Genomic DNA, 22,724 nt, shown 5'->3' on the forward strand with positions numbered 1-22,724 from the left:
GCGCATGCGCAGTGCTGCGGGGCAGGGCAGGAAGCGGCGGCACTGTGGTCGGTGTTGTCTATGCCGGGTGTCCGGGGCTCCGGTTATTGGATCGGTGGCTCCATCCTTGTCCTGATTGTGGCCATAACCCTGCACCAGGAGCTGTCCGGGCCCTCCGAGCTGCCCAGGTAGTAACCCCCTGACACCACACATACACTGTGCCCCCTCACATACACTGTGCCCCCTCACACATACACTGTGCCCCCTCACACATACACTGTGCCCCCTCACACCACACATATACTGTGCCCCCTGACATACACTGTGCCCCCTCACACCACACATACACTGTGCCCCCTCACACATACACTGTGCCCCCTCACACATACACTGTGCCCCCTCACACCACACATATACTGTGCCCCCTGACATACACTGTGCCCCCTCACACCACACATACACTGTGCCCCCTGACACCACACATACACTGTGCCCCCTGACATACACTGTGCCCACTGACATACACTGTGCCCCCTGACACCACACATACACTGTGCCCCCTGACATACACTGTGCCCCCTGACACCACACATACACTGTGCCCCCTCACATACACTGTGCCCCCTCACACCACACATACACTGTGCCCCCTCACATACACTGTGCCCCCTCACATACACTGTGCCCCCTCACACCACACATACACTGTGCCCCCTCACATACACTGTGCCCCCTCACATACACTGTGCCCCCTCACATACACTGTGCCCCCTGACACCACACATACACTGTGCCCCCCCACCACACATACACTGTGCCCCCCCACCACACATACACTGTGCCCCCTCACATACACTGTGCCCCCTGACACCACACATACACTGTGCCCCCTGACACCACACATATACTGTGCCCCCTCACACCACACATACACTGTGCCCCCTCACACCACACATACACTGTGCCCCCTCACATACACTGTGCCCCCTGACACCACACACATACTGTGCCCCCTCACATACACTGTGCCCCCTGACACCACACATACACTGTGCCCCCTCACATACACTGTGCCCCCTCACATACACTGTGCCCCCTGACACCACACATACACTGTACTAGTGACCACCACACATACACTGTGCCCCCTCACACCACACATACACTGTGCCCCCTCACACCACACATACACTGTGCCCCCTGACACCACACATATACTGTGCCCCCTGACACCACACATACACTGTGCCCCCTCACACCACACATACACTGTGCCCCCTCACACCACACATACACTGTGCCCCCTCACACCACACATACACTGTGCCCCCTCACACCACACATATACTGTGCCCCCTGACACCACACATACACTGTGCCCCCCTCACACCACACATACACTGTGCCCCCTCACACCACACATACACTGTGCCCCCTCACACCACACATACACTGTGCCCCCTCACACCACACATACACTGTGCCCCCTCACACCACACATACACTGTGCCCCCTCACACCGCACATACACTGTGCCCCCTCACACCGCACATACACTGTGCCCCCTGACATACACTGTGCCCCCTCACATACACTGTGCCCCCTGACACCACACATACACTGTGCCCCCTGACACCACACATACACTGTGCCCCCTGACATACACTGTGCCCCCTGACATACACTGTGCCCCCTGACACCACACATACACTGTGCCCCCCTTACACCACACACATACTGTGCCCCCTCACATACACTGTGCCCCCTCACACCACACATACACTGTGCCCCCTGACACCACACACATACTGTGCCCCCTCACATACACTGTGCCCCCTCACACCACACATACACTGTGCCCCCCCTGACACCACACATACACTGTGCCCCCTCACCAACACACATACACTGTGCCCCCTGACACCACACATACACTGTGCCCCCTCACACCACACATACACTGTGCCCCCTCACACCACACATACACTGTGCCCCCTGACACCACACATACACTGTGCCCCCTGACACCACACATACACTGTGCCCCCTGACACCACACATACACTGTGCCCCCTGACACCACACATACACTGTGCCCCCTGACACCACACATACACTGTGCCCCCTGACACCACACATACACTGTGCCCCCCTGACACCACACATACACTGTGCCCCCTCACCAACACACATACACTGTGCCCCCTCACCAACACACATACACTGTGCCCCCTGACACCACACACATACTGTGCCCCCTCACATACACTGTGCCCCCTGACACCACACATACACTGTGCCCCCTTACACCACACACATACTGTGCCCCCTCACATACACTGTGCCCCCTGACACCACACATACACTATGCCCCCTGACACCACACACATACTGTGCCCCCTCACATACACTGTGCCCCCTCACACCACACATACACTGTGCCCCCTCACACCACACATACACTGTGCCCCCTCACACCACACATACACTGTGCCCCCTGACACCACACATACACTGTGCCCCCTGACACCACACATACACTGTGCCCCCTGACATACACTGTGCCCCCTGACATACACTGTGCCCCCTGACACCACACATACACTGTGCCCCCTTACACCACACACATACTGTGCCCCCTCACATACACTGTGCCCCCTCACACCACACATACACTGTGCCCCCTGACACCACACACATACTGTGCCCCCTCACATACACTGTGCCCCCTCACACCACACATACACTGTGCCCCCCCTGACACCACACATACACTGTGCCCCCTCACCAACACACATACACTGTGCCCCCTGACACCACACATACACTGTACCCCCTGACACCACACACATACTGTGCCCCCTCACACCACACATACACTGTGCCCCCTGACACCACACATACACTGTGCCCCCTGACACCACACATACACTGTGCCCCCTGACACCACACATACACTGTGCCCCCTGACACCACACATACACTGTGCCCCCTCACCAACACACATACACTGTGCCCCCTCACCAACACACATACACTGTGCCCCCTGACACCACACACATACTGTGCCCCCTCACATACACTGTGCCCCCTGACACCACACATACACTGTGCCCCCTTACACCACACACATACTGTGCCCCCTCACATACACTGTGCCCCCTGACACCACACATACACTATGCCCCCTGACACCACACACATACTGTGCCCCCTCACATACACTGTGCCCCCTCACATACACTGTGCCCCCTCACATACACTGTGCCCCCTGACACCACACATATACTGTGCCCCCTCACACCACACATACACTGTGCCCCCTCACACCACACATACACTGTGCCCCCTCACATACACTGTGCCCCCTGACACCACACATACACTGTGCCCCCTGACACCACACATACACTGTGCCCCCTTACACCACACATACACTGTGCCCCCTCACACCACACATACACTGTGCCTCCTCACACCACACATACACTGTGCCCCCTCACATACACTGTGCCCCCTCACATACACTGTGCCCCCTCACATACACTGTGCCCCCTCACATACACTGTGCCCCCTGACACCACACATACACTGTGCCCCCTCACCACACATACACTGTGCCCCCTCACCACACATACACTGTGCCTCCTCACACCACACATACACTGTGCCCCCTGACACCACACATACACTGTGCCCCCTCACCACACATACACTGTGCCTCCTCACACCACACATACACTGTGCCCCCTGACACCACACATACACTGTGCCCCCTGACACCACACATACACTGTGCCCCCTGACACCACACATATACTGTGCCCCCTCACACCACACATACACTGTGCCCCCTGACACCACACATACAATGTGCCCCCTCACACCACACATACACTGTGCCCCCTGACACCACACACATACTGTGCCCCCTGACACCACACATATACTGTGCCCCCTGACACCACACATACACTGTGCCCCCTCACATACACTGTGCCCCCCTCACATACACTGTGCCCCCTCACACCACACATACACTGTGCCCCCTGACACCACACATACACTGTGCCCCCTCACACCACACATACACTGTGCCCCCTCACACCACACATACACTGTACCCCCTGACACCACACATACACTGTGCCCCCTCACACCACACATACACTGTGCCCCCTCACATACACTGTGCCCCCTGACACCACACATACACTGTGCCCCCTCACATACACTGTGCCTCCTCACACCACACATACACTGTGCCCCCTGACACCACACATACACTGTGCCCCCTCACACCACACATACACTGTGCCCCCTCACACCACACATACACTGTGCCCCCTCACACCACACATACACTGTACCCCCTGACACCACACATACACTGTGCCCCCTCACACCACACATACACTGTGCCCCCTCACACCACACATACACTGTGCCCCCTGACACCACACATACACTGTGCCCCCTCACACCACACATACACTGTGCCCCAGGGGCGTAACTAGAAATGATTGGGCCCCATAGCATTTTTGATTGGGCCCCCCCCCCCCCTTCCCAACTGACCACTAAGCCGTCAAGTGTAGTCATAACTGCAAGCACTTTCAGTTAAAGGGACATTTGCAGAACCCGGGAGGCCCGTTTGGTCACCTGCTCAGGGGGCCCAGTGTATTGCAGGAGCAGGCCATGGGGCCCCCTGGTGTGGCGGGCCCCATAGCAGCCGCTATGGCTGCTACAGTGGTAGTTACGCCCCTGCTGTGCCCCCTCACATACACTGTGCCCCCTGACACCACACATACACTGTGCCCCCTCACACCACACATACACTGTGCCCCCTCACATACACTGTGCCCCCTCACACCACACATACACTGTGCCCCCTTACATACACTGTGCCCCCTGACACCACACATACACTGTGCCCCCTGACACCACACATACACTGTGCCCCCCCACCACACATACACTGTACTAGTGACCACCACACATACACTGTGCCCCCTCACACCGCACATACACTGTGCCCCCTGACACCACACATACACTGTGCCCCCTGACACCACACATACACTGTGCTAGTAACCCATGCAGGCCAGTGCATAACACGGCAGCTGTATTCAATCCCTGCCCTCTGCTGTCATCTCCTCTGCCTGTGGCATTGTTCAGCACAAGGCATCATGCTGTAATCACACCTCATTCTCCCCTAAAGTCCCTATAAACATCAATGTGAATCACACTGAAGCCGCTGCTGTTGGTGATAACACTATATTAGCAAACCTTCTTATAGCAGAGTACCCCTTTATCATTAGCCTCCAGTCCCCGTCCGTCATGTTACCGTCACAACATAGATTGTCACTGATAAAGTGTCTCACAGCACTTTATCCTTATGGCTTTTTACCTCAGAGATCCCAATAGATATTGTTATTATGTTCCCCATCCGCGGCAAATGCAGATTTTAACCCTTAAAGGGGCACTCCAGTTTCAGATCAACTGGTGTCAGCCACTTATATAGATTTGTAAATTAATTCCATTTAAAATCTCCAGTCTTCCAGTACTTTTCAGCTGCTGTATGTTCTGCAGGAAGTGGTGTATGCTCCCTGCTGCCACCTCTGTCCATGTTAGGAACTGTCCACAGTAGGAGAGGTTTTCTATGGGGATTTGCTGCTGCTCTGCACAGTTAGAGCCCAGAAGTTCAGTATCATGACATATGATGCTGCCATATAGTGTCATACAGTAAACACATCACACAGTGCGGTAGATCATAGACCCTATACGTTTTCAGTGGTGGTGACTCCTACAGCGGGGGTGGCTCCTGATATATCCACCTGTAATAGGAGGAGGATACACATGTGTCGGTGGGTGTCGCAGCTTTGTGTACATGGTCACCTTACACAACTGGGTGCGCTCCTTCCTTCTCTTGCAGGATTGGATTTGCAGAGTCATGCTGGCGGCTGTCAGGCGCTCCCTGAGGTCAGTCCTGGTTCATTGCATCTGCACAATTAAAGGAAAGTCCGGCAAAAATCTTTTTCTTTCAAATCAACTGGTTTCAGAAAGTTATATAGATTTGTAATTTACTTCTATTTAGAAATCTCCAGTCGTCCAGTACTTATCAGCTGCTGGATGTCCTGCAGGAAGTGGTGTATTCTCTCCAGTCTGACACAGTGCTCTCTGCTGCCACCTCTGTCCATGTCAGAAACTGTGCAGAGCAGGAGAGGATTTTTATGGGGACTTTCAACATTGTCTCATACAGCAATGATCTGCTGCCATCGCTCTGTGGAATAGGAGCTGCGACAGCAGACTGCTGCTATATGCTATGGGCTGCCCGGACGATCTAGTGATCACCCGGGCAGACCCCCCCGGACTCACCCACTGGCTGCTGCCGCGTGTTATAGCGGCGGTAGCGAGCGGGGAACGGTCCTCATAGTCGCCCCGTGGAATAGGGGCTTAAGTGTCTTCTACGTGTGCTCCTATGTTCAGGTTTCTGGTGGAGTCTTTGAAGCCAAAGCCAAGAATGGCTTTAAAAAAAGAGAAGTCCCAGTCTTTTCCTATATATGTATCATCTATAGATCTGCTCACAGCTTGGGCTTCAGGTACTGCATGCAAAAAACCTGACCATGTGCTTACACCCCAAGGCTTGGTTGGCAGCTGCTGGGCGCTGTGGTTAGGCGGGTCATATTCTGTTATAGGTGGGCGATCTGGAAACACCATATATATAACATTGTCATAGAGCCAAACTAGTGTAATATATAGAAAGGCAGGATGGGACCTGTTTGGGTGGAGTGGAGTGCAGGGAGGAGATGGAGAACCCCTTTAACAAGGTAAAACAGATCCTTTCTTTCAGCCTATTCACAATTGCATCTGAAAGAGGTCATTAAATAACCGTATGTGCCTAAGGGCCCTATTCCACCGGACGATTATCGCTCAGATTATCGTTAAATCGTTCGAATCTAAACGATAATTGTTCGGTTGAAATGCAGTTAACGATTAACGAGCGAACGAGAAATCGTTGAGCGCTTTATAAGACCTGGACCTATTTTTATCGTTGCTCGCTCGCGAAATGTTCGCATTGAATAAGATGTCGTTCAGTCGTTTGCAATAGATACGAACGCAATAGAGAAGAAATAGCGAAGAAAAAACGATCGCAAATACGATCATAAATAACGATTATCGTTCCATAAAAATTAATGAACGTTTTCAGGTCTTTCGCAATAGCGGTCATTTGAGATTGTTAACGATTATGCGAACGGTAATCGTCCGGTGGAATAGGGCCCTAACAGTAAATGGTTTTGGTTTTGTTTGTTTTTTTAAGTTTTTTCAGGTGTGGTTTGCAATTAAACTCCATTCACTTTAATGGAAATGAGTTGCAAAACCTGCCTCCAAACTGGTGGTGCCATGTTTTTCTAATGCTGGATAACCCCTTTAACCTGTGCCTCTGCAGCTGCTGAAAAACTACAACTCCCAGCATGCCCTGACAGACGAAGTTCTGACTGTCAGGGCATGCTGGGAGTTGTAGTTCTGCATCTGGTTGGGGAACACTTCTTTTCGCTGTAAGCACAAGATCATTATGGAGAGGACCCCAAGCTCTTTAAGCTTCTGTCCTTTGTTTATAAACATCAGCATCTCCTCTTCGGTCGCTGACTACACAAGGACATGAAATAAACAGATTTCAGGCTGAACAGTAATATGCAGTTTCCTCCTTGTATAATCACATCAAGAACTTTCCAAGGAAAAGTTCTGAACAAGTCCTGTCCTGCCCCTAATCCACCCTTTATTATACATTGTATCCTACTTATTGTTCCATAGGAAGGACAGTGACACTTTAAATGTCACTAACACAAACACTGTATCAATCAATAGTGATAAAAGTGGTTATAAAAAACAGTGTAATATATCTTATCAGAGAAAAAATCTTTTGCTATCAGACTCCTTTTCTGAGCCCTTCCTCCTCCTAAACTCATCAAGAACTACTAGAAATATTAGGAGGCAGATCATTTCATTAAAGGATCAGGTTAGAGCTGCCCAAAGAAGTCTATGGATAAAGGAGGAGTAATCTAAACTACAGACATACAGTGAAGGTGCTGAAAGCACAACACTGCTCCATAATGTCCTACATGCTGCCCATAGAAGTCTAGCAGATGGTAAAGGTAGAGCAGGGAGCTTCAAAGAAAGAAAGTGAGAGAAGCTGCGAAAAGCTCTAGTGTTACTTCTCACCCAGTGCTGTATTCACAGCTCACAAAGCTCAGCACTGCTCTATAATGTCCTCCATGCTGCCCATAGAAGTCTAGGAGATGGTATAGGTGGAGCAGGGTGTTTTAAAGAGGACCTGTCACCCCCCGTGCCGGGGTGACAAGCTCCCGACCCGAGCTGAGCCGGTCGGGTGACTGAGATTTCAGCGCCTGAAGCCCGGCGCGTGCGCTCACAGGAGAGTCAGATGCTCATAGAGAATGAATGGAAGAATGGGGAGTCCGATGCTTCGTCATTCTCTATGGGCAAAGGACTCTCCTGTGAGCACGCGCGCCGGGCTTCGGGGTGCCAAAATCTCAGTCACCCGACCGGCTCAGGAAGCGGGACCCGGCGCGATGAGGTAAGTATAGGGGGCTCTAACGGGGGGTCGGGATCCTGTCACCCCGGCACGGGGGTGGGGGGTGGTGACAGGTTTCCTTTAAAGAGAGAGTAAGAGAGGGTGCCAAAAGCTCTAGTGTGATATCTCACCCCAGTGCTGGATTCACAGCTTACATTGCTCAGCACTGCTCTATAATGTCCTCCATGCTGCCCATAGAAGTCTAAGAGATGGTATAGGTGGAGCAGGGAGTTTCAAAGAGAGAGTGAGAGAAGGTACCAAAATCTTTAGTGTTATATCTCACTCCAGTGCCAAATTCACAGCTTACGCTGCTCAGTACTGCTCTTTCATGTCCTCCATGCTGCCAATGGAATTCTATGGAGAAAGGAGCAGGAAGCAACTGCAAAGTGAATAAGAAGAGCTGAACGCTCTAGTAAGTGGTATATCTCTCCCAGTGTAGCATTTACATCATACACTGCTCTTTACTGCTTTATAATGTCCTCCATGCTGCTGCAGTGTATAGGAAACATTGTAGCAGCTAGACTTCTGCTTCTCCACTTATTCTATAGAGATATAGGGGAGCAGGATCCCCTCTTCTATGGATGTGTGCCCTGTAAGGAGACATCATAGCAGATATGATGCAAAGGGTTTCAGGCCTTTAGTTGTTCCTGAAGCTTATAATTGCAGTAGCTACTTTTCCATAAATGAACTTCCAGATCTGGGACCTTTCCTCTGTGTATTGGGTCGATGCATTTGCAGTTTGCCCAGCAGCAGCAGCAGCAGCGGTGTGATCTCTGGATCTTCTCTGCCAGCGGTAAAGTGTTGGCTGTTGTTTACCCATTAGTCTGTAATTTATTACTATAGCAGCAGAACGCTCTGTGCCCAGTAGTCCCCGTGGGACCCGGTTATATTTATGAGAATCCTCCTAACGCCTTATCATTTCCTTCCCGCGCACAGGATGGCTAAAGACCTGCAGACGCTGCGAGAAGACTTCAGACAGCTGAACAAGTCCTGCTTCATCCTCGGGGCGTCCGGAGAGACCGGGAAAGAACTGCTCAAGCAGATACTGCAGAGCCGGCTCTTCAGCAAAGTCACCATCGTGGGGCGCCGCAAGTTAGACTTCGAAGATGAGGCTTATAAGGATGTGGTGGGTTATAACGTTATACAGTGTATAATAATTACTTTATGTGATCATTCCAAGGGGGCGGGGATAGAACACTATGCAGCCAATCAGATTGTGGGAATCCTGAAAAGAGAAGAGGAAGGAAGACAGGACGTTCACTGACTGAGAGTTGCACAGTGAGGGTATGTGCACACTCAGGAAGTGTGACGGAAAATCCATTGCGGAATCCGCCGCTCACGTGTTCATTCTTTGGACGGACGACGTAATCCGTCCGTGCATAGAATGGAGTCTATGACACGGGCGGAGACACGCCCACCCGCCGCAGTCCGCAAGTGGCAGATTCCGCTACGGATTTTCCGTCATATTTCCTCAGTATGCACTTACCCTAAAGGAGCAGAATCCCCCAGAAGCACGGAGTATTTCAGGAGGGTAGTGTGTTGATTTGTTGTAGTAGTAGTGACCTGTATACTGATGAAGTGTCATGATGTAATGAAGTGAAGTCACAGACTAAGGCTAGGTTCACACTGCGTTTTTGCAATCCGTTTATTCATCCGTTTTTTGTGAAAAACGGATGCATTTGTGTGCATCCGTTTTTCCATTGACTTCCATTGTAAAAAAATAACGGATCAAAACGGATTTTTTTTAACGGACACAAAAGTAGTGTCAGCTACGTTTTTGTGTCCGTCAAAAACAAAACTTATCGGTTTTGATCCAATTTTTTTTCCATGAAAGTCAATGGAAAAACGGATCAAAATGGATGCACCCAATGCATCCACTTTTTTAAATCCTTTTTTTGCAAAAAACGGATGAAAAAAAAAACGGATTGCAAAAACGCAGTGTGAACCTAGCCTAATAGTGGAAGGAACATGATCCTTCAGCAGCACAGAGTATTTCAGAAGCGAGTGTGTTGATCTTGTAGGGGTAGGGACCTGTACACTTACAATGTTAGGACAGGGCTGTATATGATGGGTGGAGGAGAATGAAAACAAGTGGAAGGATTAGACTTCCCAGCAGCACAGAGTATTTCAGATAGGAGTGTGCTGATCTTGGGGAACGGGGGGGGGGGGGGGGTCAGTTCACTTTGTGAGGTGTCATGATGTAAGGAAGAAAATATAGACAAGTAAGAGATCACAGACTTAGGGTGGTATTACACGGGCCAAGCAGGGCCCGATAATACCTGTAAACGAGCGCCGATCTGCTAGATCGTTGCTCGTTTACTGGCTTTATTACACGACCCGATAATCGTTTGACAAGAGCTGCAAGGACATCGTTACCGATGTCCTTGCAGCCCTTGCTAAACTGGCATACATTACCCATCCACGTTCCAGGGCTGGAACGTGGATGGGTAATGTATATCGTTAGTCGCCGGCCACGCACCGCTATTACACGTAGCGGTGCGCGGTCGGCTGGTCGTTGCATTTATTACATGGAGCGATAATCGGCCGAATCGGGCCAATTCGGCCGATTATCGTTCCGTGTAATAGTACCCTAAGAGTTCGATAGTGGATAAGACAGGATCCTGCAGCAGCACAGAGTATTTCAGGTGGTGAGTGTACTAATATTTGGGGAAATTATGGACTCACAGTGGAGAAGCAGGGTCTTCAGTAGCACAGAGTATTTTAGGAAATATTGTGGTAGACCATGACCAGGTTTTTAAGAAGTGGGCTGCATATTCTGATGAAGTGGAGAGTTACACAGTAGAGGGGCAGGGTCCTCCAGCAGTGCAGAGTATTTCAGAACAGTAGTGTGCTCATTGTGGGGTCTGGTCAGTCATGTAATGAGATAATATGATGCCGTTTACACTTCTTATTTTGTTGGGGCTATTTACCCCCTATCCTATCTTATGGGTCTGCGGACTTTCATGGACCCCTCATCTTCTCTCTCTCCCTATCCAGAACCAGGAGGTGGTTGACTTTGAGAAGTTGGATGAATATTCTTCTGCCTTTCAAGGACACGATGTGGGATTCTGCTGTCTGGGAACCACAAAGGCAAAATCTGGGGAAGTGAGTAGATCCTGGCCCCCCTCCAGCTTACACGTAATACAACGAGCAGTCCTTACACTTGTAAATGCCATGTACCGCCCCATTGCTCATGTTCCCGCCATACATGACATTTGCTCTTTGCTTTAATGTTATTAGAATTTGATCCCAGATAAGAATTGTTCCTCTTTATCTTAATGATGGAGTCATAACCCCCAGTATTACAGATGTTAGGTACAAAGTCCACTCATAGGAAGCTGCAGACACATCCAGGATGGAGACATATAGTGTGCAGGCAAAGGGCCTCACATTACCTAAGTCATGTGACCTCGGGGGAGTTCAGGTCCTGCAGCTCTGCATGGATATGCTTTATCATCTGTATCTGTGATGGGTGAGGAGAGCGAATGGCATACACCAGCCATGTGTCCAGCCCTGATACACAGTAACGAGTCATGTATCTCAGCTCTGATACACTGTAACGAGTCCTGTGTCACAGCTCTGATACACTGTAACAAGTCATTTATCTCAGCTCTGATACACTGTTATGAGTCATGTATCTCAGCTCTGATACACTGTAACGAGTCCTGTGTCACAGCTCTGATACACTGTAACGAGTCCTGTGTCACAGCTCTGATACACTGTAACGAGTCATTTATCTCAGCTCTAATACACTGTAATGAGTCAGGTATTTCAGCTTTGATACACGGTAACGAGTCCTGTATCTCAGCTCTGATACACTGTAACGAGTCATTTATCTCAGCTCTGATACACTGTAACGAGTCATTTATCTCAGCTCTGATACACTGTAACGAGTCATTTATCTCAGCTCTGATACACTGTAACGAGTCATTTATCTCAGCTCTGATACACTGTAACGAGTCATTTATCTCAGCTCTGATACACTGTAATGAGTCAGGTATTTCAGCTTTGATACACAGTAACGAGCTCTGTATCCCTGCTCTGATACACAGTAATGAGTCAGGTATCTCAGCTCTGATACACTGTAACTAGTCCTGTGTTACAGCTCTGATACACTGTAACTAGTCCTGTATCTCAGCTCTGATACACTGTAACGAGTCATGTATCTCAGCTCTGATACACTGTAATGAGTCATGTATCGCAGCTCTGATACACTGTAACAAGTCATTTATCTCAGCTCTGATACACAGTAATGAGTCAGGTATCTCATCTTTGATACACTGTAACGAGCTCTGTATCTCGGCTCTGATACACTGTAACAAGTCGTGTCTCAGCTCTGATACACTGTAACGAGTCCTGTATCTCAGCTCTGATACACTGTAGCTAGTCCTGTATTACAGCTCTGATACACTTTAATGAGTCCTGTATCTCAGCTCTGATACACCGTAACGAGTCCTGTATCTCAGCTCTGATACACTCAGGAACTGTCCAGAGCAGGGGAGGTTTTCTATGGGGATTTGCTGCAGCTCTGGACAGTTCCTGACATGGACAGAGATGGCAGCAGAGAGCACTGTGTCAGACTGGAGAGAATACACCACTTCCTGCAGGACATACAACAGCTGATAAGTACTGGAAGACTAGAGATTTTTAAATAGACATAAATAACAAATCTTTATAACTTTCTGACACAAGTTGATTTAAAAAAACAAAAAAAACAATCTCACTGGCGTAACTAACAAACATTTTGCAGAGCCTTACAACCACGCTCATCAGACATAAGGCCCTTAATCCAGATCCTCTTGGTTCAAAAATACATATTAAGTTAACGCTGACATGTTGCACAGCCTTGTTCATCCAGATCCTCCTGGTTCTTCAATGATATAAGTCCCTGGATCCAGCTACTCCTGGTTGAATAGTATGGCAGATCCACAGTAGATACAGACACTATAGCAGTAGAGAGCTGGGTGGTTAACCCTCTTTACCTTTTGCAGACACTTATATTAGCAATAATTGTTTGCCTGTTAAAGGGGAACGCTCATCAATTTGGAGGAATCCACGGTGCGGGCTCTCAGCTGAATGCCCATGTCACGGTATGCGTCGGGCCTGTTTTGCATTCTCTACCATGGAAATGCTGCATGGCGTAATGATAGGTTAAATACAGGATAATAGGAGGCTTTACTCACCGTCCGCTTGGGGTCTCAGAGGATTTGGGAAAGTGTATCGGATTAAGGGGACGCCGATGGCTCAGGCGTCAATATATCAACTTTTTTTGTTTTGTTTTGAGAAACAAAGGTGTGGGCATTTTGTCAAGCGGTGTTCATTGAGGTGGAATGATGGGCTAAGGCCGCGAGGGGCTCCCAGGCTGCTCCCTGCCTGATCTTCAAGGAGAATGTGTCACTTGTAAGTCAGGGACAATGAGCGGGGGTGGTGGGGGGGACGCTAGCTTGTCATAGCTGGGGGTAGTATTGAAATGACTAATCAGATTGAAGAGGCAATGAAAGCTGCCGGTATTTGTGTCACTCTAATTTCCTGCGGACAATTGAAGATGGCAGGACTCTATTAAGCGGCGTTTAGCGCTGAACGAAAGGCAGGGAAATTAGAGGCTCGCTTTAATGGGACGACACATGAGCCCCCCTTCCCAGCCAGGGATTTGTCAGGTGGCAGCGTGGGTAGCCGGGCCGGTGATTGGACCAGGCCGGAAAGCTGCATAGGAATGTGAGAATGGGGACGCTGTGCGACCACGCTTCAAAGGTAATAAAATAATCATCGGGGCGTTATGGGGGGGCCGCACAATGCGCCCGGCGCGGGTGTTACGGGAAACAAAGCGGCCACTGTTCTACCGTAATATACCGCAATATCCGCAGCGGCGATAAACGCCATTAAATATTGTAGCGTTAATTCCGTGATGTGATACAGTCCAATAATTGTCAAAGCGGTTAACCCTTTAAAAACCTTATCCTAAATGAGGGTTCTCCAACTTACGGCTCTCCAGCTGTTGTAAAACTACAGTTCCCAGCATGCCCGGACAGCCTTTGGCTGCACTCGCAATATAATTAGTGGGAGTTATAGTTCTGCAATAGCTAAAGGGCCTGCAGCTGTCAGGGCATGCTGGGAGTTATAGTTCTGCAATAGCTAGAGAGCCTGCAGCTGTCAGAGCATGCTGGGAGTTTGTAGTTTTGCAATAGCTAGAGAACCTGCAGCTGTCAGTGTATGCTGGAAATTATAGTTCTGCAATAGGTAGAGAGCCTGTAGCTGTCAGAGCATGCTGGGAGTTTGTAGTTTTGCAACAGCTTGAGAGCCTTTGGCTGTCAGGCCATGCTGGGAGTTGTAGTTTTGCAACAGCTGGAGAGCCACAGGTTGGAAACGAGACAGTTTATTTAATGCAGGCCCTCACAATATAATTAGTGCATGCTGGGAGTTATAGTTCTGCAATAGCTAGAGAGCCTGCAGCTGTCAGGACATGCTGGGAGTTGTAGTTTTGCAACAGCTAGAGAGCCACAGGTTGGAGACAATTTATTAAATGCATTAACTCACCATTAAATCAGTGCATGCTGGGAGTTGTAGTTCTGCAATAACTAGAGAGCCTGTCATTATTAGGGCATGCTGGAAGTTGTAGTTCTACAATAGCTAGAGAACCTGCAGCTGTCAGGGCATGCTAGGAGGTGTAGTTTTGCAATAACTAAAGAACCTGCAGCAATAACTAAAGAACCTGCAGAGTATGCAGACTTTTGTAATTTTGCAACAATTCGAGACGCCACAACTCTCAGTTTTGCAGCAGCTGGAGAGCCTCCAACTTTCCAGATACTAATTGTAGAATGCCCTGAGAGCCTGTATCTGTTGGGGCATGCTGGGAGTTGTAGTTTTGCAAGAGCTGAGGAGCCACAGGTTGGCCCTAGAGAAATTAAATTGCATTTTCCCTTTAAATAATAAGAGAATAAAACTTCTAATCAGAGTCCCCCCCCCCCCAGATATGGGTGCTGCTTCGTACATTGACATCCCTATGATATCTCAGGACACTCAGCTTTCCTCAGCATTCTACATGTGAACCAGGAAGATCTGGATGAACAGATTAACTTTATTGACAAAAGACACAATGTAGCCCAGACCAGAGTATTCATAGTTTAGTATTATACTGGGTTCAAACCACCCATTACTGCCCTGAGGGCTCATCGCTTCCCACAGACACTAGATATGGGATAAATAGGCTCGATGGGGATGTAATAGTTTGTGCTCTGTTTTCCAGGCTGGATTTATCCGAGTGGATCATGACTATGTTCTGAAGTCAGCGCAGCTGGCAAAAGCCGGAGGATGCCAGCACTTTAACTTGGAATCTTCTAAAGGTGCCAACAAGGGAAGCAGCTTCCTCTATCTCAGGGTTAAGGTCAGTACACATCTGTTCATGGAGTATGGCATCACAGAGAAATGACATCACCGACAGATATATTAGAGACAGATGACATCACGGATGGTACATCAGAGACAGATGACATCACAGCAAGATATTATATTAGAGAGAGATTACATTACAGACAGAGATACGACATTCTAGAAAGAGATGACATTACAGGCATTGCATCAGAGACATGACATCACAGAAAGATATGACATTACAGACAGATATTATATTAAAAAGAGATAACATCACAGACAGAGATACAACATTGTAGAACGAGATGACATCAAAGTCAGATATTGCATCAGAGAGATGACATCACAGACAAATGGTACATCAGACATGACATCACAGACAGATACATGAGAGATGACCTCACAGACAGCGATACAACATTGTAGAAAGATGCGACATCACGGACAAATATATTGCATCAGAGAGAGAACATCACAGACAGATATCATGAGAGAAAGGTGACATCACAGACAGATATATTAAAAAGAGATAACATCACAGACAGAAATACAACATTGTAGAAAGAGATGACATCACAGACAGAGATGACATAAGAGAAAGATAAATATATTGCATCAGAGAGAGAACATCACAGACAGATATATTAAAAAGAGATGACATCACAGACAGAGATGACATAAGAGAAAGATGACATTACAGACAGATATTATATTAAAAAGAGAAATAACATCAGAGAGATGACATCACAGATATTGCATCAGAGAGATGACATCACAGACAGAAATACAACATTGTAGAAAGAGATGACATCACAGACAGAGATGACATAAGAGAAAGATGACATTACAGACAGATATTATATTAAAAAGAGAAATAACATCAGAGAGATGACATCAGAGAGATTACATCACAGACAGATGGTTCATCAGAGAGAGATGACATCACAGACAGATATGACATGAGAGAAAGATGACATCACAAACATATTGCATCAGAGAGATGACATCACAGAAAGATGGTACTCCAGAGAGAGTTGACATCCCAGACAGATATTATATTAGAGAAAGATGACATCTCCGACAGATATTGCATCAGGGAGATGACATCACAGACAGAGATATGATGTCAGAGAGTATAACAATAAAATAGGGCTCTTGTGGCATTTTATATGCAGAATATATTGCTGCATAATAATAGATTCCCCATTTAGACAGAACATAGCTGCTTTTGTCCATTTCTCTTCTCAGATTTTGAGTGTCATTGCAACTCTGCTCCATTCAGTTTAATGGAACTGGGCTGCAATACCACTCAGACTGAGGACAAGAGCGGCGCTGTTACTGGGAAAAAGCAGCTATGTTTTATCCACTCCTGGATAACCCATTTAATAATGATGGAGCATTGCAGCATCTCATGTCCTTGTACTGTCATCTCCTTTATTAGTTATTGTGGGTTGTTTGCAATACTACAGGTCGGCCACCAGAGGGCAGTCAAGTCCAATCTTGTACATGTTGCGTGTAGGCTATGGTTCAGCAGTCGCTTAATAAAATTGTACAATAACCTAAATGCAGCTTCAGTGTTTTCCTTTGGAAAAAGTCACATATGACCCTGTAAGATCAGAGAGACCTAGGTAATGCTATAGAGCTACTGAACCATCCCTGACACCTAATATTCTGTATTAACGCAGGGGGAGGTGGAAGCGGAGGTGGAGGAGCTTGGATTTGAGCGGTTCACCATCTTCAGACCTGCGTAAGTAGATGAGATTATTACATGAAGATAATTCTGTGATATCTTTATGGTAGAGACTTATGCTGAGCGTTTACTCACAAATCACCTTAATATTCGCTGTCGCCATTTATAGCGGATCATAACTGTACAGAAAAATGTTCAGTGGTCAGCGAGTAATAAAAACGGATGGAAAGTCCCATAACTGCATTCATCTGTATACAACTGGCCAAACAAGCAGATTGTCACTCTTCCTGGTTGTTTTCCTTATGGGAACTTAAAGCGACTCTGTACCCACAATCTGTCCCCCCCAAACCACTTGTACCTTCGGATAGCTGCTTTTAATCCAAGATCTGTCCTGGGGTCCGTTCGGCAGGGGATGCAGTTATAGTGATAAAAACAACTTTTAATCCGGCAGCGCTGTGTCTAATGGCCGGGCTTACATTTGTATATGCATTAGGCTGGCACCACCTCTCTGTCCTTCCTCCCCACTCTCCTCATCATTAGGAATACTCCAGGCAGATTGCTTCCTATTTGTCAGCTGTGGAAGCCTGGCACATGGGCTGGATCGTTAATACACCTGTGCAAAGCTCAAACAGCAGTAAATGTTCCTGGATCATTCCTAATGATGAGGAGGGTGGGGAGGAAGGACGGAGAGGTTGTGCCAGCCTAATGCATATACAAATGTAAGCCCCGGCCGTTAGACACAGCGCTGCCGGATTAAAAGTTGTTTTTATGACAATAACTGCATCCCCTGCCGAACGGACCCCAGGACAGATCTTGGTTTAAAAGCAGCTATCTGAAGGTACAAGTGGTTTGGGGGGTACAGACTGTGGGTACGGAGTCGCTTTAAAGAATTATAATATATATATATATTTTTAATTATGTTACTTTGTGGTTTTAATTTTATTAAAGAAAGTGTTTTTTGTTTTTTTTTACATATTGTGGCAGCAGAAAGGGGCAATGCTGCCTCTCTGCTGCCACCAGTGGCTGTGTTGGGAAGTGCAGTGATATAGAAGCCCTGGTCCTAAAACAGTTACATATCTGCACTGACGATACTGAGTCACCTCTAATATGTATATAATATATGTTACCATTCAAATATACATTACATTGGGGGAAGCTGTCTGTGTCACTAGTGCTGCAGCCTCCCCTGATGTCTATATAATGCATGTTACCATTAGAGTAGACATTACACTGAGGGGAGCTGTCTGTGTCACTAGTGCTGCAGCCTCCCCTGATGTCTATATAATACATGTTACCATTAGAGTAGACATTACACTGTGGGGAGCTCTCTGTGTCACTAGCGCTGCAGCCTCCCCTGATGTCTATATATTACATATTACCATTAGAATAGACATTACACTGAGGGGAGCTGTCTGTGTCACCAGTGCTGCAGCCTCCCCTGATGTCTATATAATACATGTTACCATTAGAGTAGACATTACACTGTGGGGAGCTCTCTGTGTCACTAGCGCTGCAGCCTCCCCTGATGTCTATATATTACATGTTACCATTAGAATAGACATTACACTGGGGGAGCTGTCTGTGTCACTAGTGCTACAACCTCCCCTGATGTCTATATATTCCATGGTACCATTAGAATAGACATTACAATAGTAGAAGCTGTCTGTGTCACTAGTGCTGCAGCCTCCCCGATGTCTACATATTACAGGTTACCATTAGAATAGATATTACACTGGGAGAAGCTGTCTGTGTCACTAGTGCTGCAGCTTCTGCTGAAGTCTACTGTATATATTACATGTTACCATTTGAATGGACAATACTATAGTGGGAGCTGTCTGTGTCACTAGTGCTGCAGCCTCCCCTGATGTCTGTATATTACATGTTACCATTAGATTGTACAGTAAAGTTGGGGAAGCTGTCTGTGTCACTAGTGCTGCTGAACTTCTGCCTATACACAGCAGCCAATCAGAACAAGACGAGCAGCAGTGTAAAGCAGGGAGGAGGGACAGAGCAGGAGCCTCTGAATATGAGTTGGCATGAGTTACACTCCAGGCTGGAGTCCTTAATCATAGCTGTATCTAATAGAGCAGATATGCAGTATAAAGCATGGTGGAGATAGGTGTGTTATATACTGCAGCTGACCCCACCTCCTCTTCTATTACAGAGTCCTCATGGTCGACCGAAAAGAGTCACGCCCAAGCGAGTGGTTCGCGAGGAAAATGCTGAGTCCAATCTCTTACCTCTTCCCCACCGCTTACTCCGTGCCCATCACTACGCTGGTGAGGGCCATGCTGAATAGTGCCGTGCTGCAAAGTGACAAGAGGGTGGAGCTGCTGGAAAACAAAGCTATACACACACTGGGGAAGATGGAGGAGCAGGAACAGAAGAGCTAGTGGTGGGGGATGAGGGCTACAGCTAGTGGTGAATGTCAGAAATCTTATTTTATCATATTTAATGCAAAAAAAAGGAAAAGAGACAATAAGGGAGATTTATATTCCTATATAAAGGGATTGGCAAGTTTTAGGGAAACATGGTTGCTTTTTTTGCCTAGAAACAGCGCCCCCCCCCTAGTCCACAGGTTGATTGCAGTATTGCAGTTGACATTATTTGGATTGAGCTGTAATACTTCACATGACCTGTGGACATAGGTGGCGCTGTTTACAGAAAATAAGATATTTTCTAATTCTGGATAGCTTTAAAAGGGTATTCTACCACTTCACATTAACAGCGACCCTGTCTAACAGTGATACATCACCAGTAAGACCAAACCTTAAAGGGGTATTCCGCTCAAACATAACTTTGAAATGTTGCTGCCCATGGTGAGACTAAGGGTACTATTACACGGAACGATAATCGGCCGATTATCGCTCCGTGTAATAATCACAACGATCAGCCGATCAGAACGATCATCGGCTGATCATTGATATAGGTTTGTACCTATAATAGTCGGTAATTGTGTGTAATAGCGGTGCGCGGCTGGCGACTGACAATATACATTACCTATCCAGGCTGCAGGGCTCCTCTTGCAGTCTTCTCCCCGGGTCCCGCGCGCTCCAGCTTCAGAGCGGCCTGTCTCAGCTGATAGGCTGCTCAGCCAATCACAGGCTGGGACCGCCGCAGCCAGTGATTGGCTGTGGGGCCTGTCAGCTGAGACAGGCCGCTCTGAAGCTGAAGCGCGCGGGACCCGGGGAGAAGACCGCAAGAGGAGCCCTGCAGCCTGGACAAATGTATAAAGTTAAGCAAGGACATCATTAACGATGTCCCTGCAGCCCTTGTTAAATGATTACCGGACAGTGTAATAGGCCCAGTAAACGAGAGCCGATCTATCGTTTACAGTTATCTGGCCCCCATCGTCCCGTGTAATAACACCCTAACAATTCCTTCCATACTTGTTATTATCTATTCAGTCTCCTTCCCCCAGTTCTCAGCTGCTGCTTTCTGCGGAAGACACAAAAATCTGTGTGTGAGCTTTACTCAATGTCTCCCCCTCCCTTTTGAGACAAGTCCCTGGCAGGCTATATCTGCAACTTTGTAGCTTCTTTGTAATGCTGGGAGCGTTATTCTGTGGACAAGTTGCTGATGAGTTTGGTTATCCCTCCCAGCATTACAAAGAAGCTACAGTGTTGCAGATGCAGCCTGCCAGGGACTTGTCTACATCAGTTGTCTTAAAAGGGAGGAGGGGGAAACAGAGAGAAAACCTCACACACAGATTTTTGTGTCTTCAGCAGAAAGCAGCAGCTGAGAACTGGGGGAAGAAGACTGAATAGATAATAACAAGTATGGAAGGAATTGTTAGTCTCACCATAGGCAGCAACATTAAAAGTGATGTGTGTGCAGAATACCCCTTTAAGGTTTGGGCTAAGTGGTGACATATCCCTGTTAGTCATGTGAAGTGGTAGGTCACTGCCTCCATTGTGCAATGTCAATGTGGGAGGAAGTCATAGGTCTCTTGTAACACATGACAGTGAATGGTGCAGCAGTGAGGTTGTGAGATGGGGGCAGTAACCTGCAAATTGGGGGCAACCAGCAATGCAAACACTAAGGGTGACACATAGTGATACTGTTACATTGCTGCAAACTTTAATGGTTTTCTATAGGGAAAAAAAATAGCAAAGTGCACTCCATGAATATGGTGCTTTCCAGCTGCTGCAAAACTACAACTCCCAGGATGCCTCAACATCTGGGAGTTGTAGTTTTGCGACAGCTGGAGAGCCACAGATTGGAGACCAAAGCCTTACAGCAAGTCTGCGTCACTGCGGACCTCTAGTCCAATATATGAATGTACTATATACTCTGAACACACCTGAACAGAAGATTTTAAACCTGTGATATTAAAAATAAAATCTAAAAATTTTGGTTGTTGCCTGTTTGTTCCTTTGTGTCTTTTTATATAATTGACTTCTATTTAAAAATATCCAGTCTTCCAGTACTTATCAGCTGCTGTATGTCCTGCAGGAAGTGGTGTCTGACACAGTGCTCTCTGCTGCCACCTCTGTCCATGTCAGGAACTGTCCAGAGCAGCAGCAAATCCCCATAGAAAACCTCTCCTGCTCTGGACAGTTCCTGACATGGACAGAGGTGGCAGCAGAGAGCAGTGTGTCAGACTGGAAAGAATACACCACTTCCTGCAGGACATACAGCAGCTGGTAAGTACTGGAAAACTGAAGATTTAAATAGAACTTTCTGACACCAGTTAATTTGAAAGAATAAAAATATTGTTGGAGTACCCCTTTAATACAATATTCCCTAAACCAGGGGTAGGGGACCTTGGCTCTCCAGCTGTTGCAAAACTGTTACAACTCCCATCATGCCTGGACAGCCACTTCCTCCTTCACTGTACGCCTCTCCATGTGATCCCTAACATATTTGTAAATCACTTCATTTACCCATAATGACTCCTTATGCCAGAAAACCAGCTCTAAAATCTTGGCCACTAGGTGTCTCCCTTCCATGCAGTCTGCTGTCCACTGCTTGTTGTTAGGGGAAGTTCCTCTCTAGTAACAGCTTGATCAAGACAGAACGCAGGAAGAGAGTGTGTGCAGGGGGTTATCATGTGTTATGTGCAGGAGAGAGAGAGAGCATGAGAATTCCTGGGCT

General features: G+C 47.7%; 1 protein-coding gene across 2 annotated transcripts; it reads left to right on the forward strand.

Annotated features, from left to right (window-relative positions):
- Positions 1–20,638, forward strand: HTATIP2 (HIV-1 Tat interactive protein 2). 2 transcript variants are annotated; one of them, XM_069968048.1, is made up of 6 exons: positions 1–167; positions 9,506–9,695; positions 11,567–11,674; positions 15,813–15,950; positions 17,623–17,684; positions 19,792–20,638. In XM_069968048.1, exons 1-6 carry the CDS (start codon positions 61–63, stop codon positions 20,018–20,020), a joined length of 834 nt encoding a protein of 277 aa, XP_069824149.1. In that variant the 5' UTR covers positions 1–60; the 3' UTR covers positions 20,021–20,638. The 2 variants fall into 2 exon arrangements, with proteins under 2 accessions (XP_069824149.1, XP_069824150.1); XM_069968049.1 differs by lacking the exon at positions 1–167 and adding an exon at positions 5,883–5,958.
- Positions 20,639–22,724: the final 2,086 nt, after the last annotated feature.

The sequence above is a fragment of the Dendropsophus ebraccatus genome, chromosome 4, assembly GCF_027789765.1.
Source record: "Dendropsophus ebraccatus isolate aDenEbr1 chromosome 4, aDenEbr1.pat, whole genome shotgun sequence".
NCBI lineage: Eukaryota > Metazoa > Chordata > Amphibia > Anura > Hylidae > Dendropsophus > Dendropsophus ebraccatus.

Excerpts from the sequence above, each read along its gene's own strand:
- HTATIP2 (XM_069968048.1), top strand. The coding sequence starts at position 61 with ATGCCGGGTGTCCGGGGCTCCGGTTATTGGATCGGTGGCTCCATCCTT. Across the intron at positions 15,951-17,622 it reads TCCTCTATCTCAGGGTTAAG|GGGGAGGTGGAAGCGGAGGT; the intron begins GTCAGTACACAT and ends GTATTAACGCAG. Across the intron at positions 17,685-19,791 it reads TTCACCATCTTCAGACCTGC|AGTCCTCATGGTCGACCGAA; the intron begins GTAAGTAGATGA and ends CTTCTATTACAG.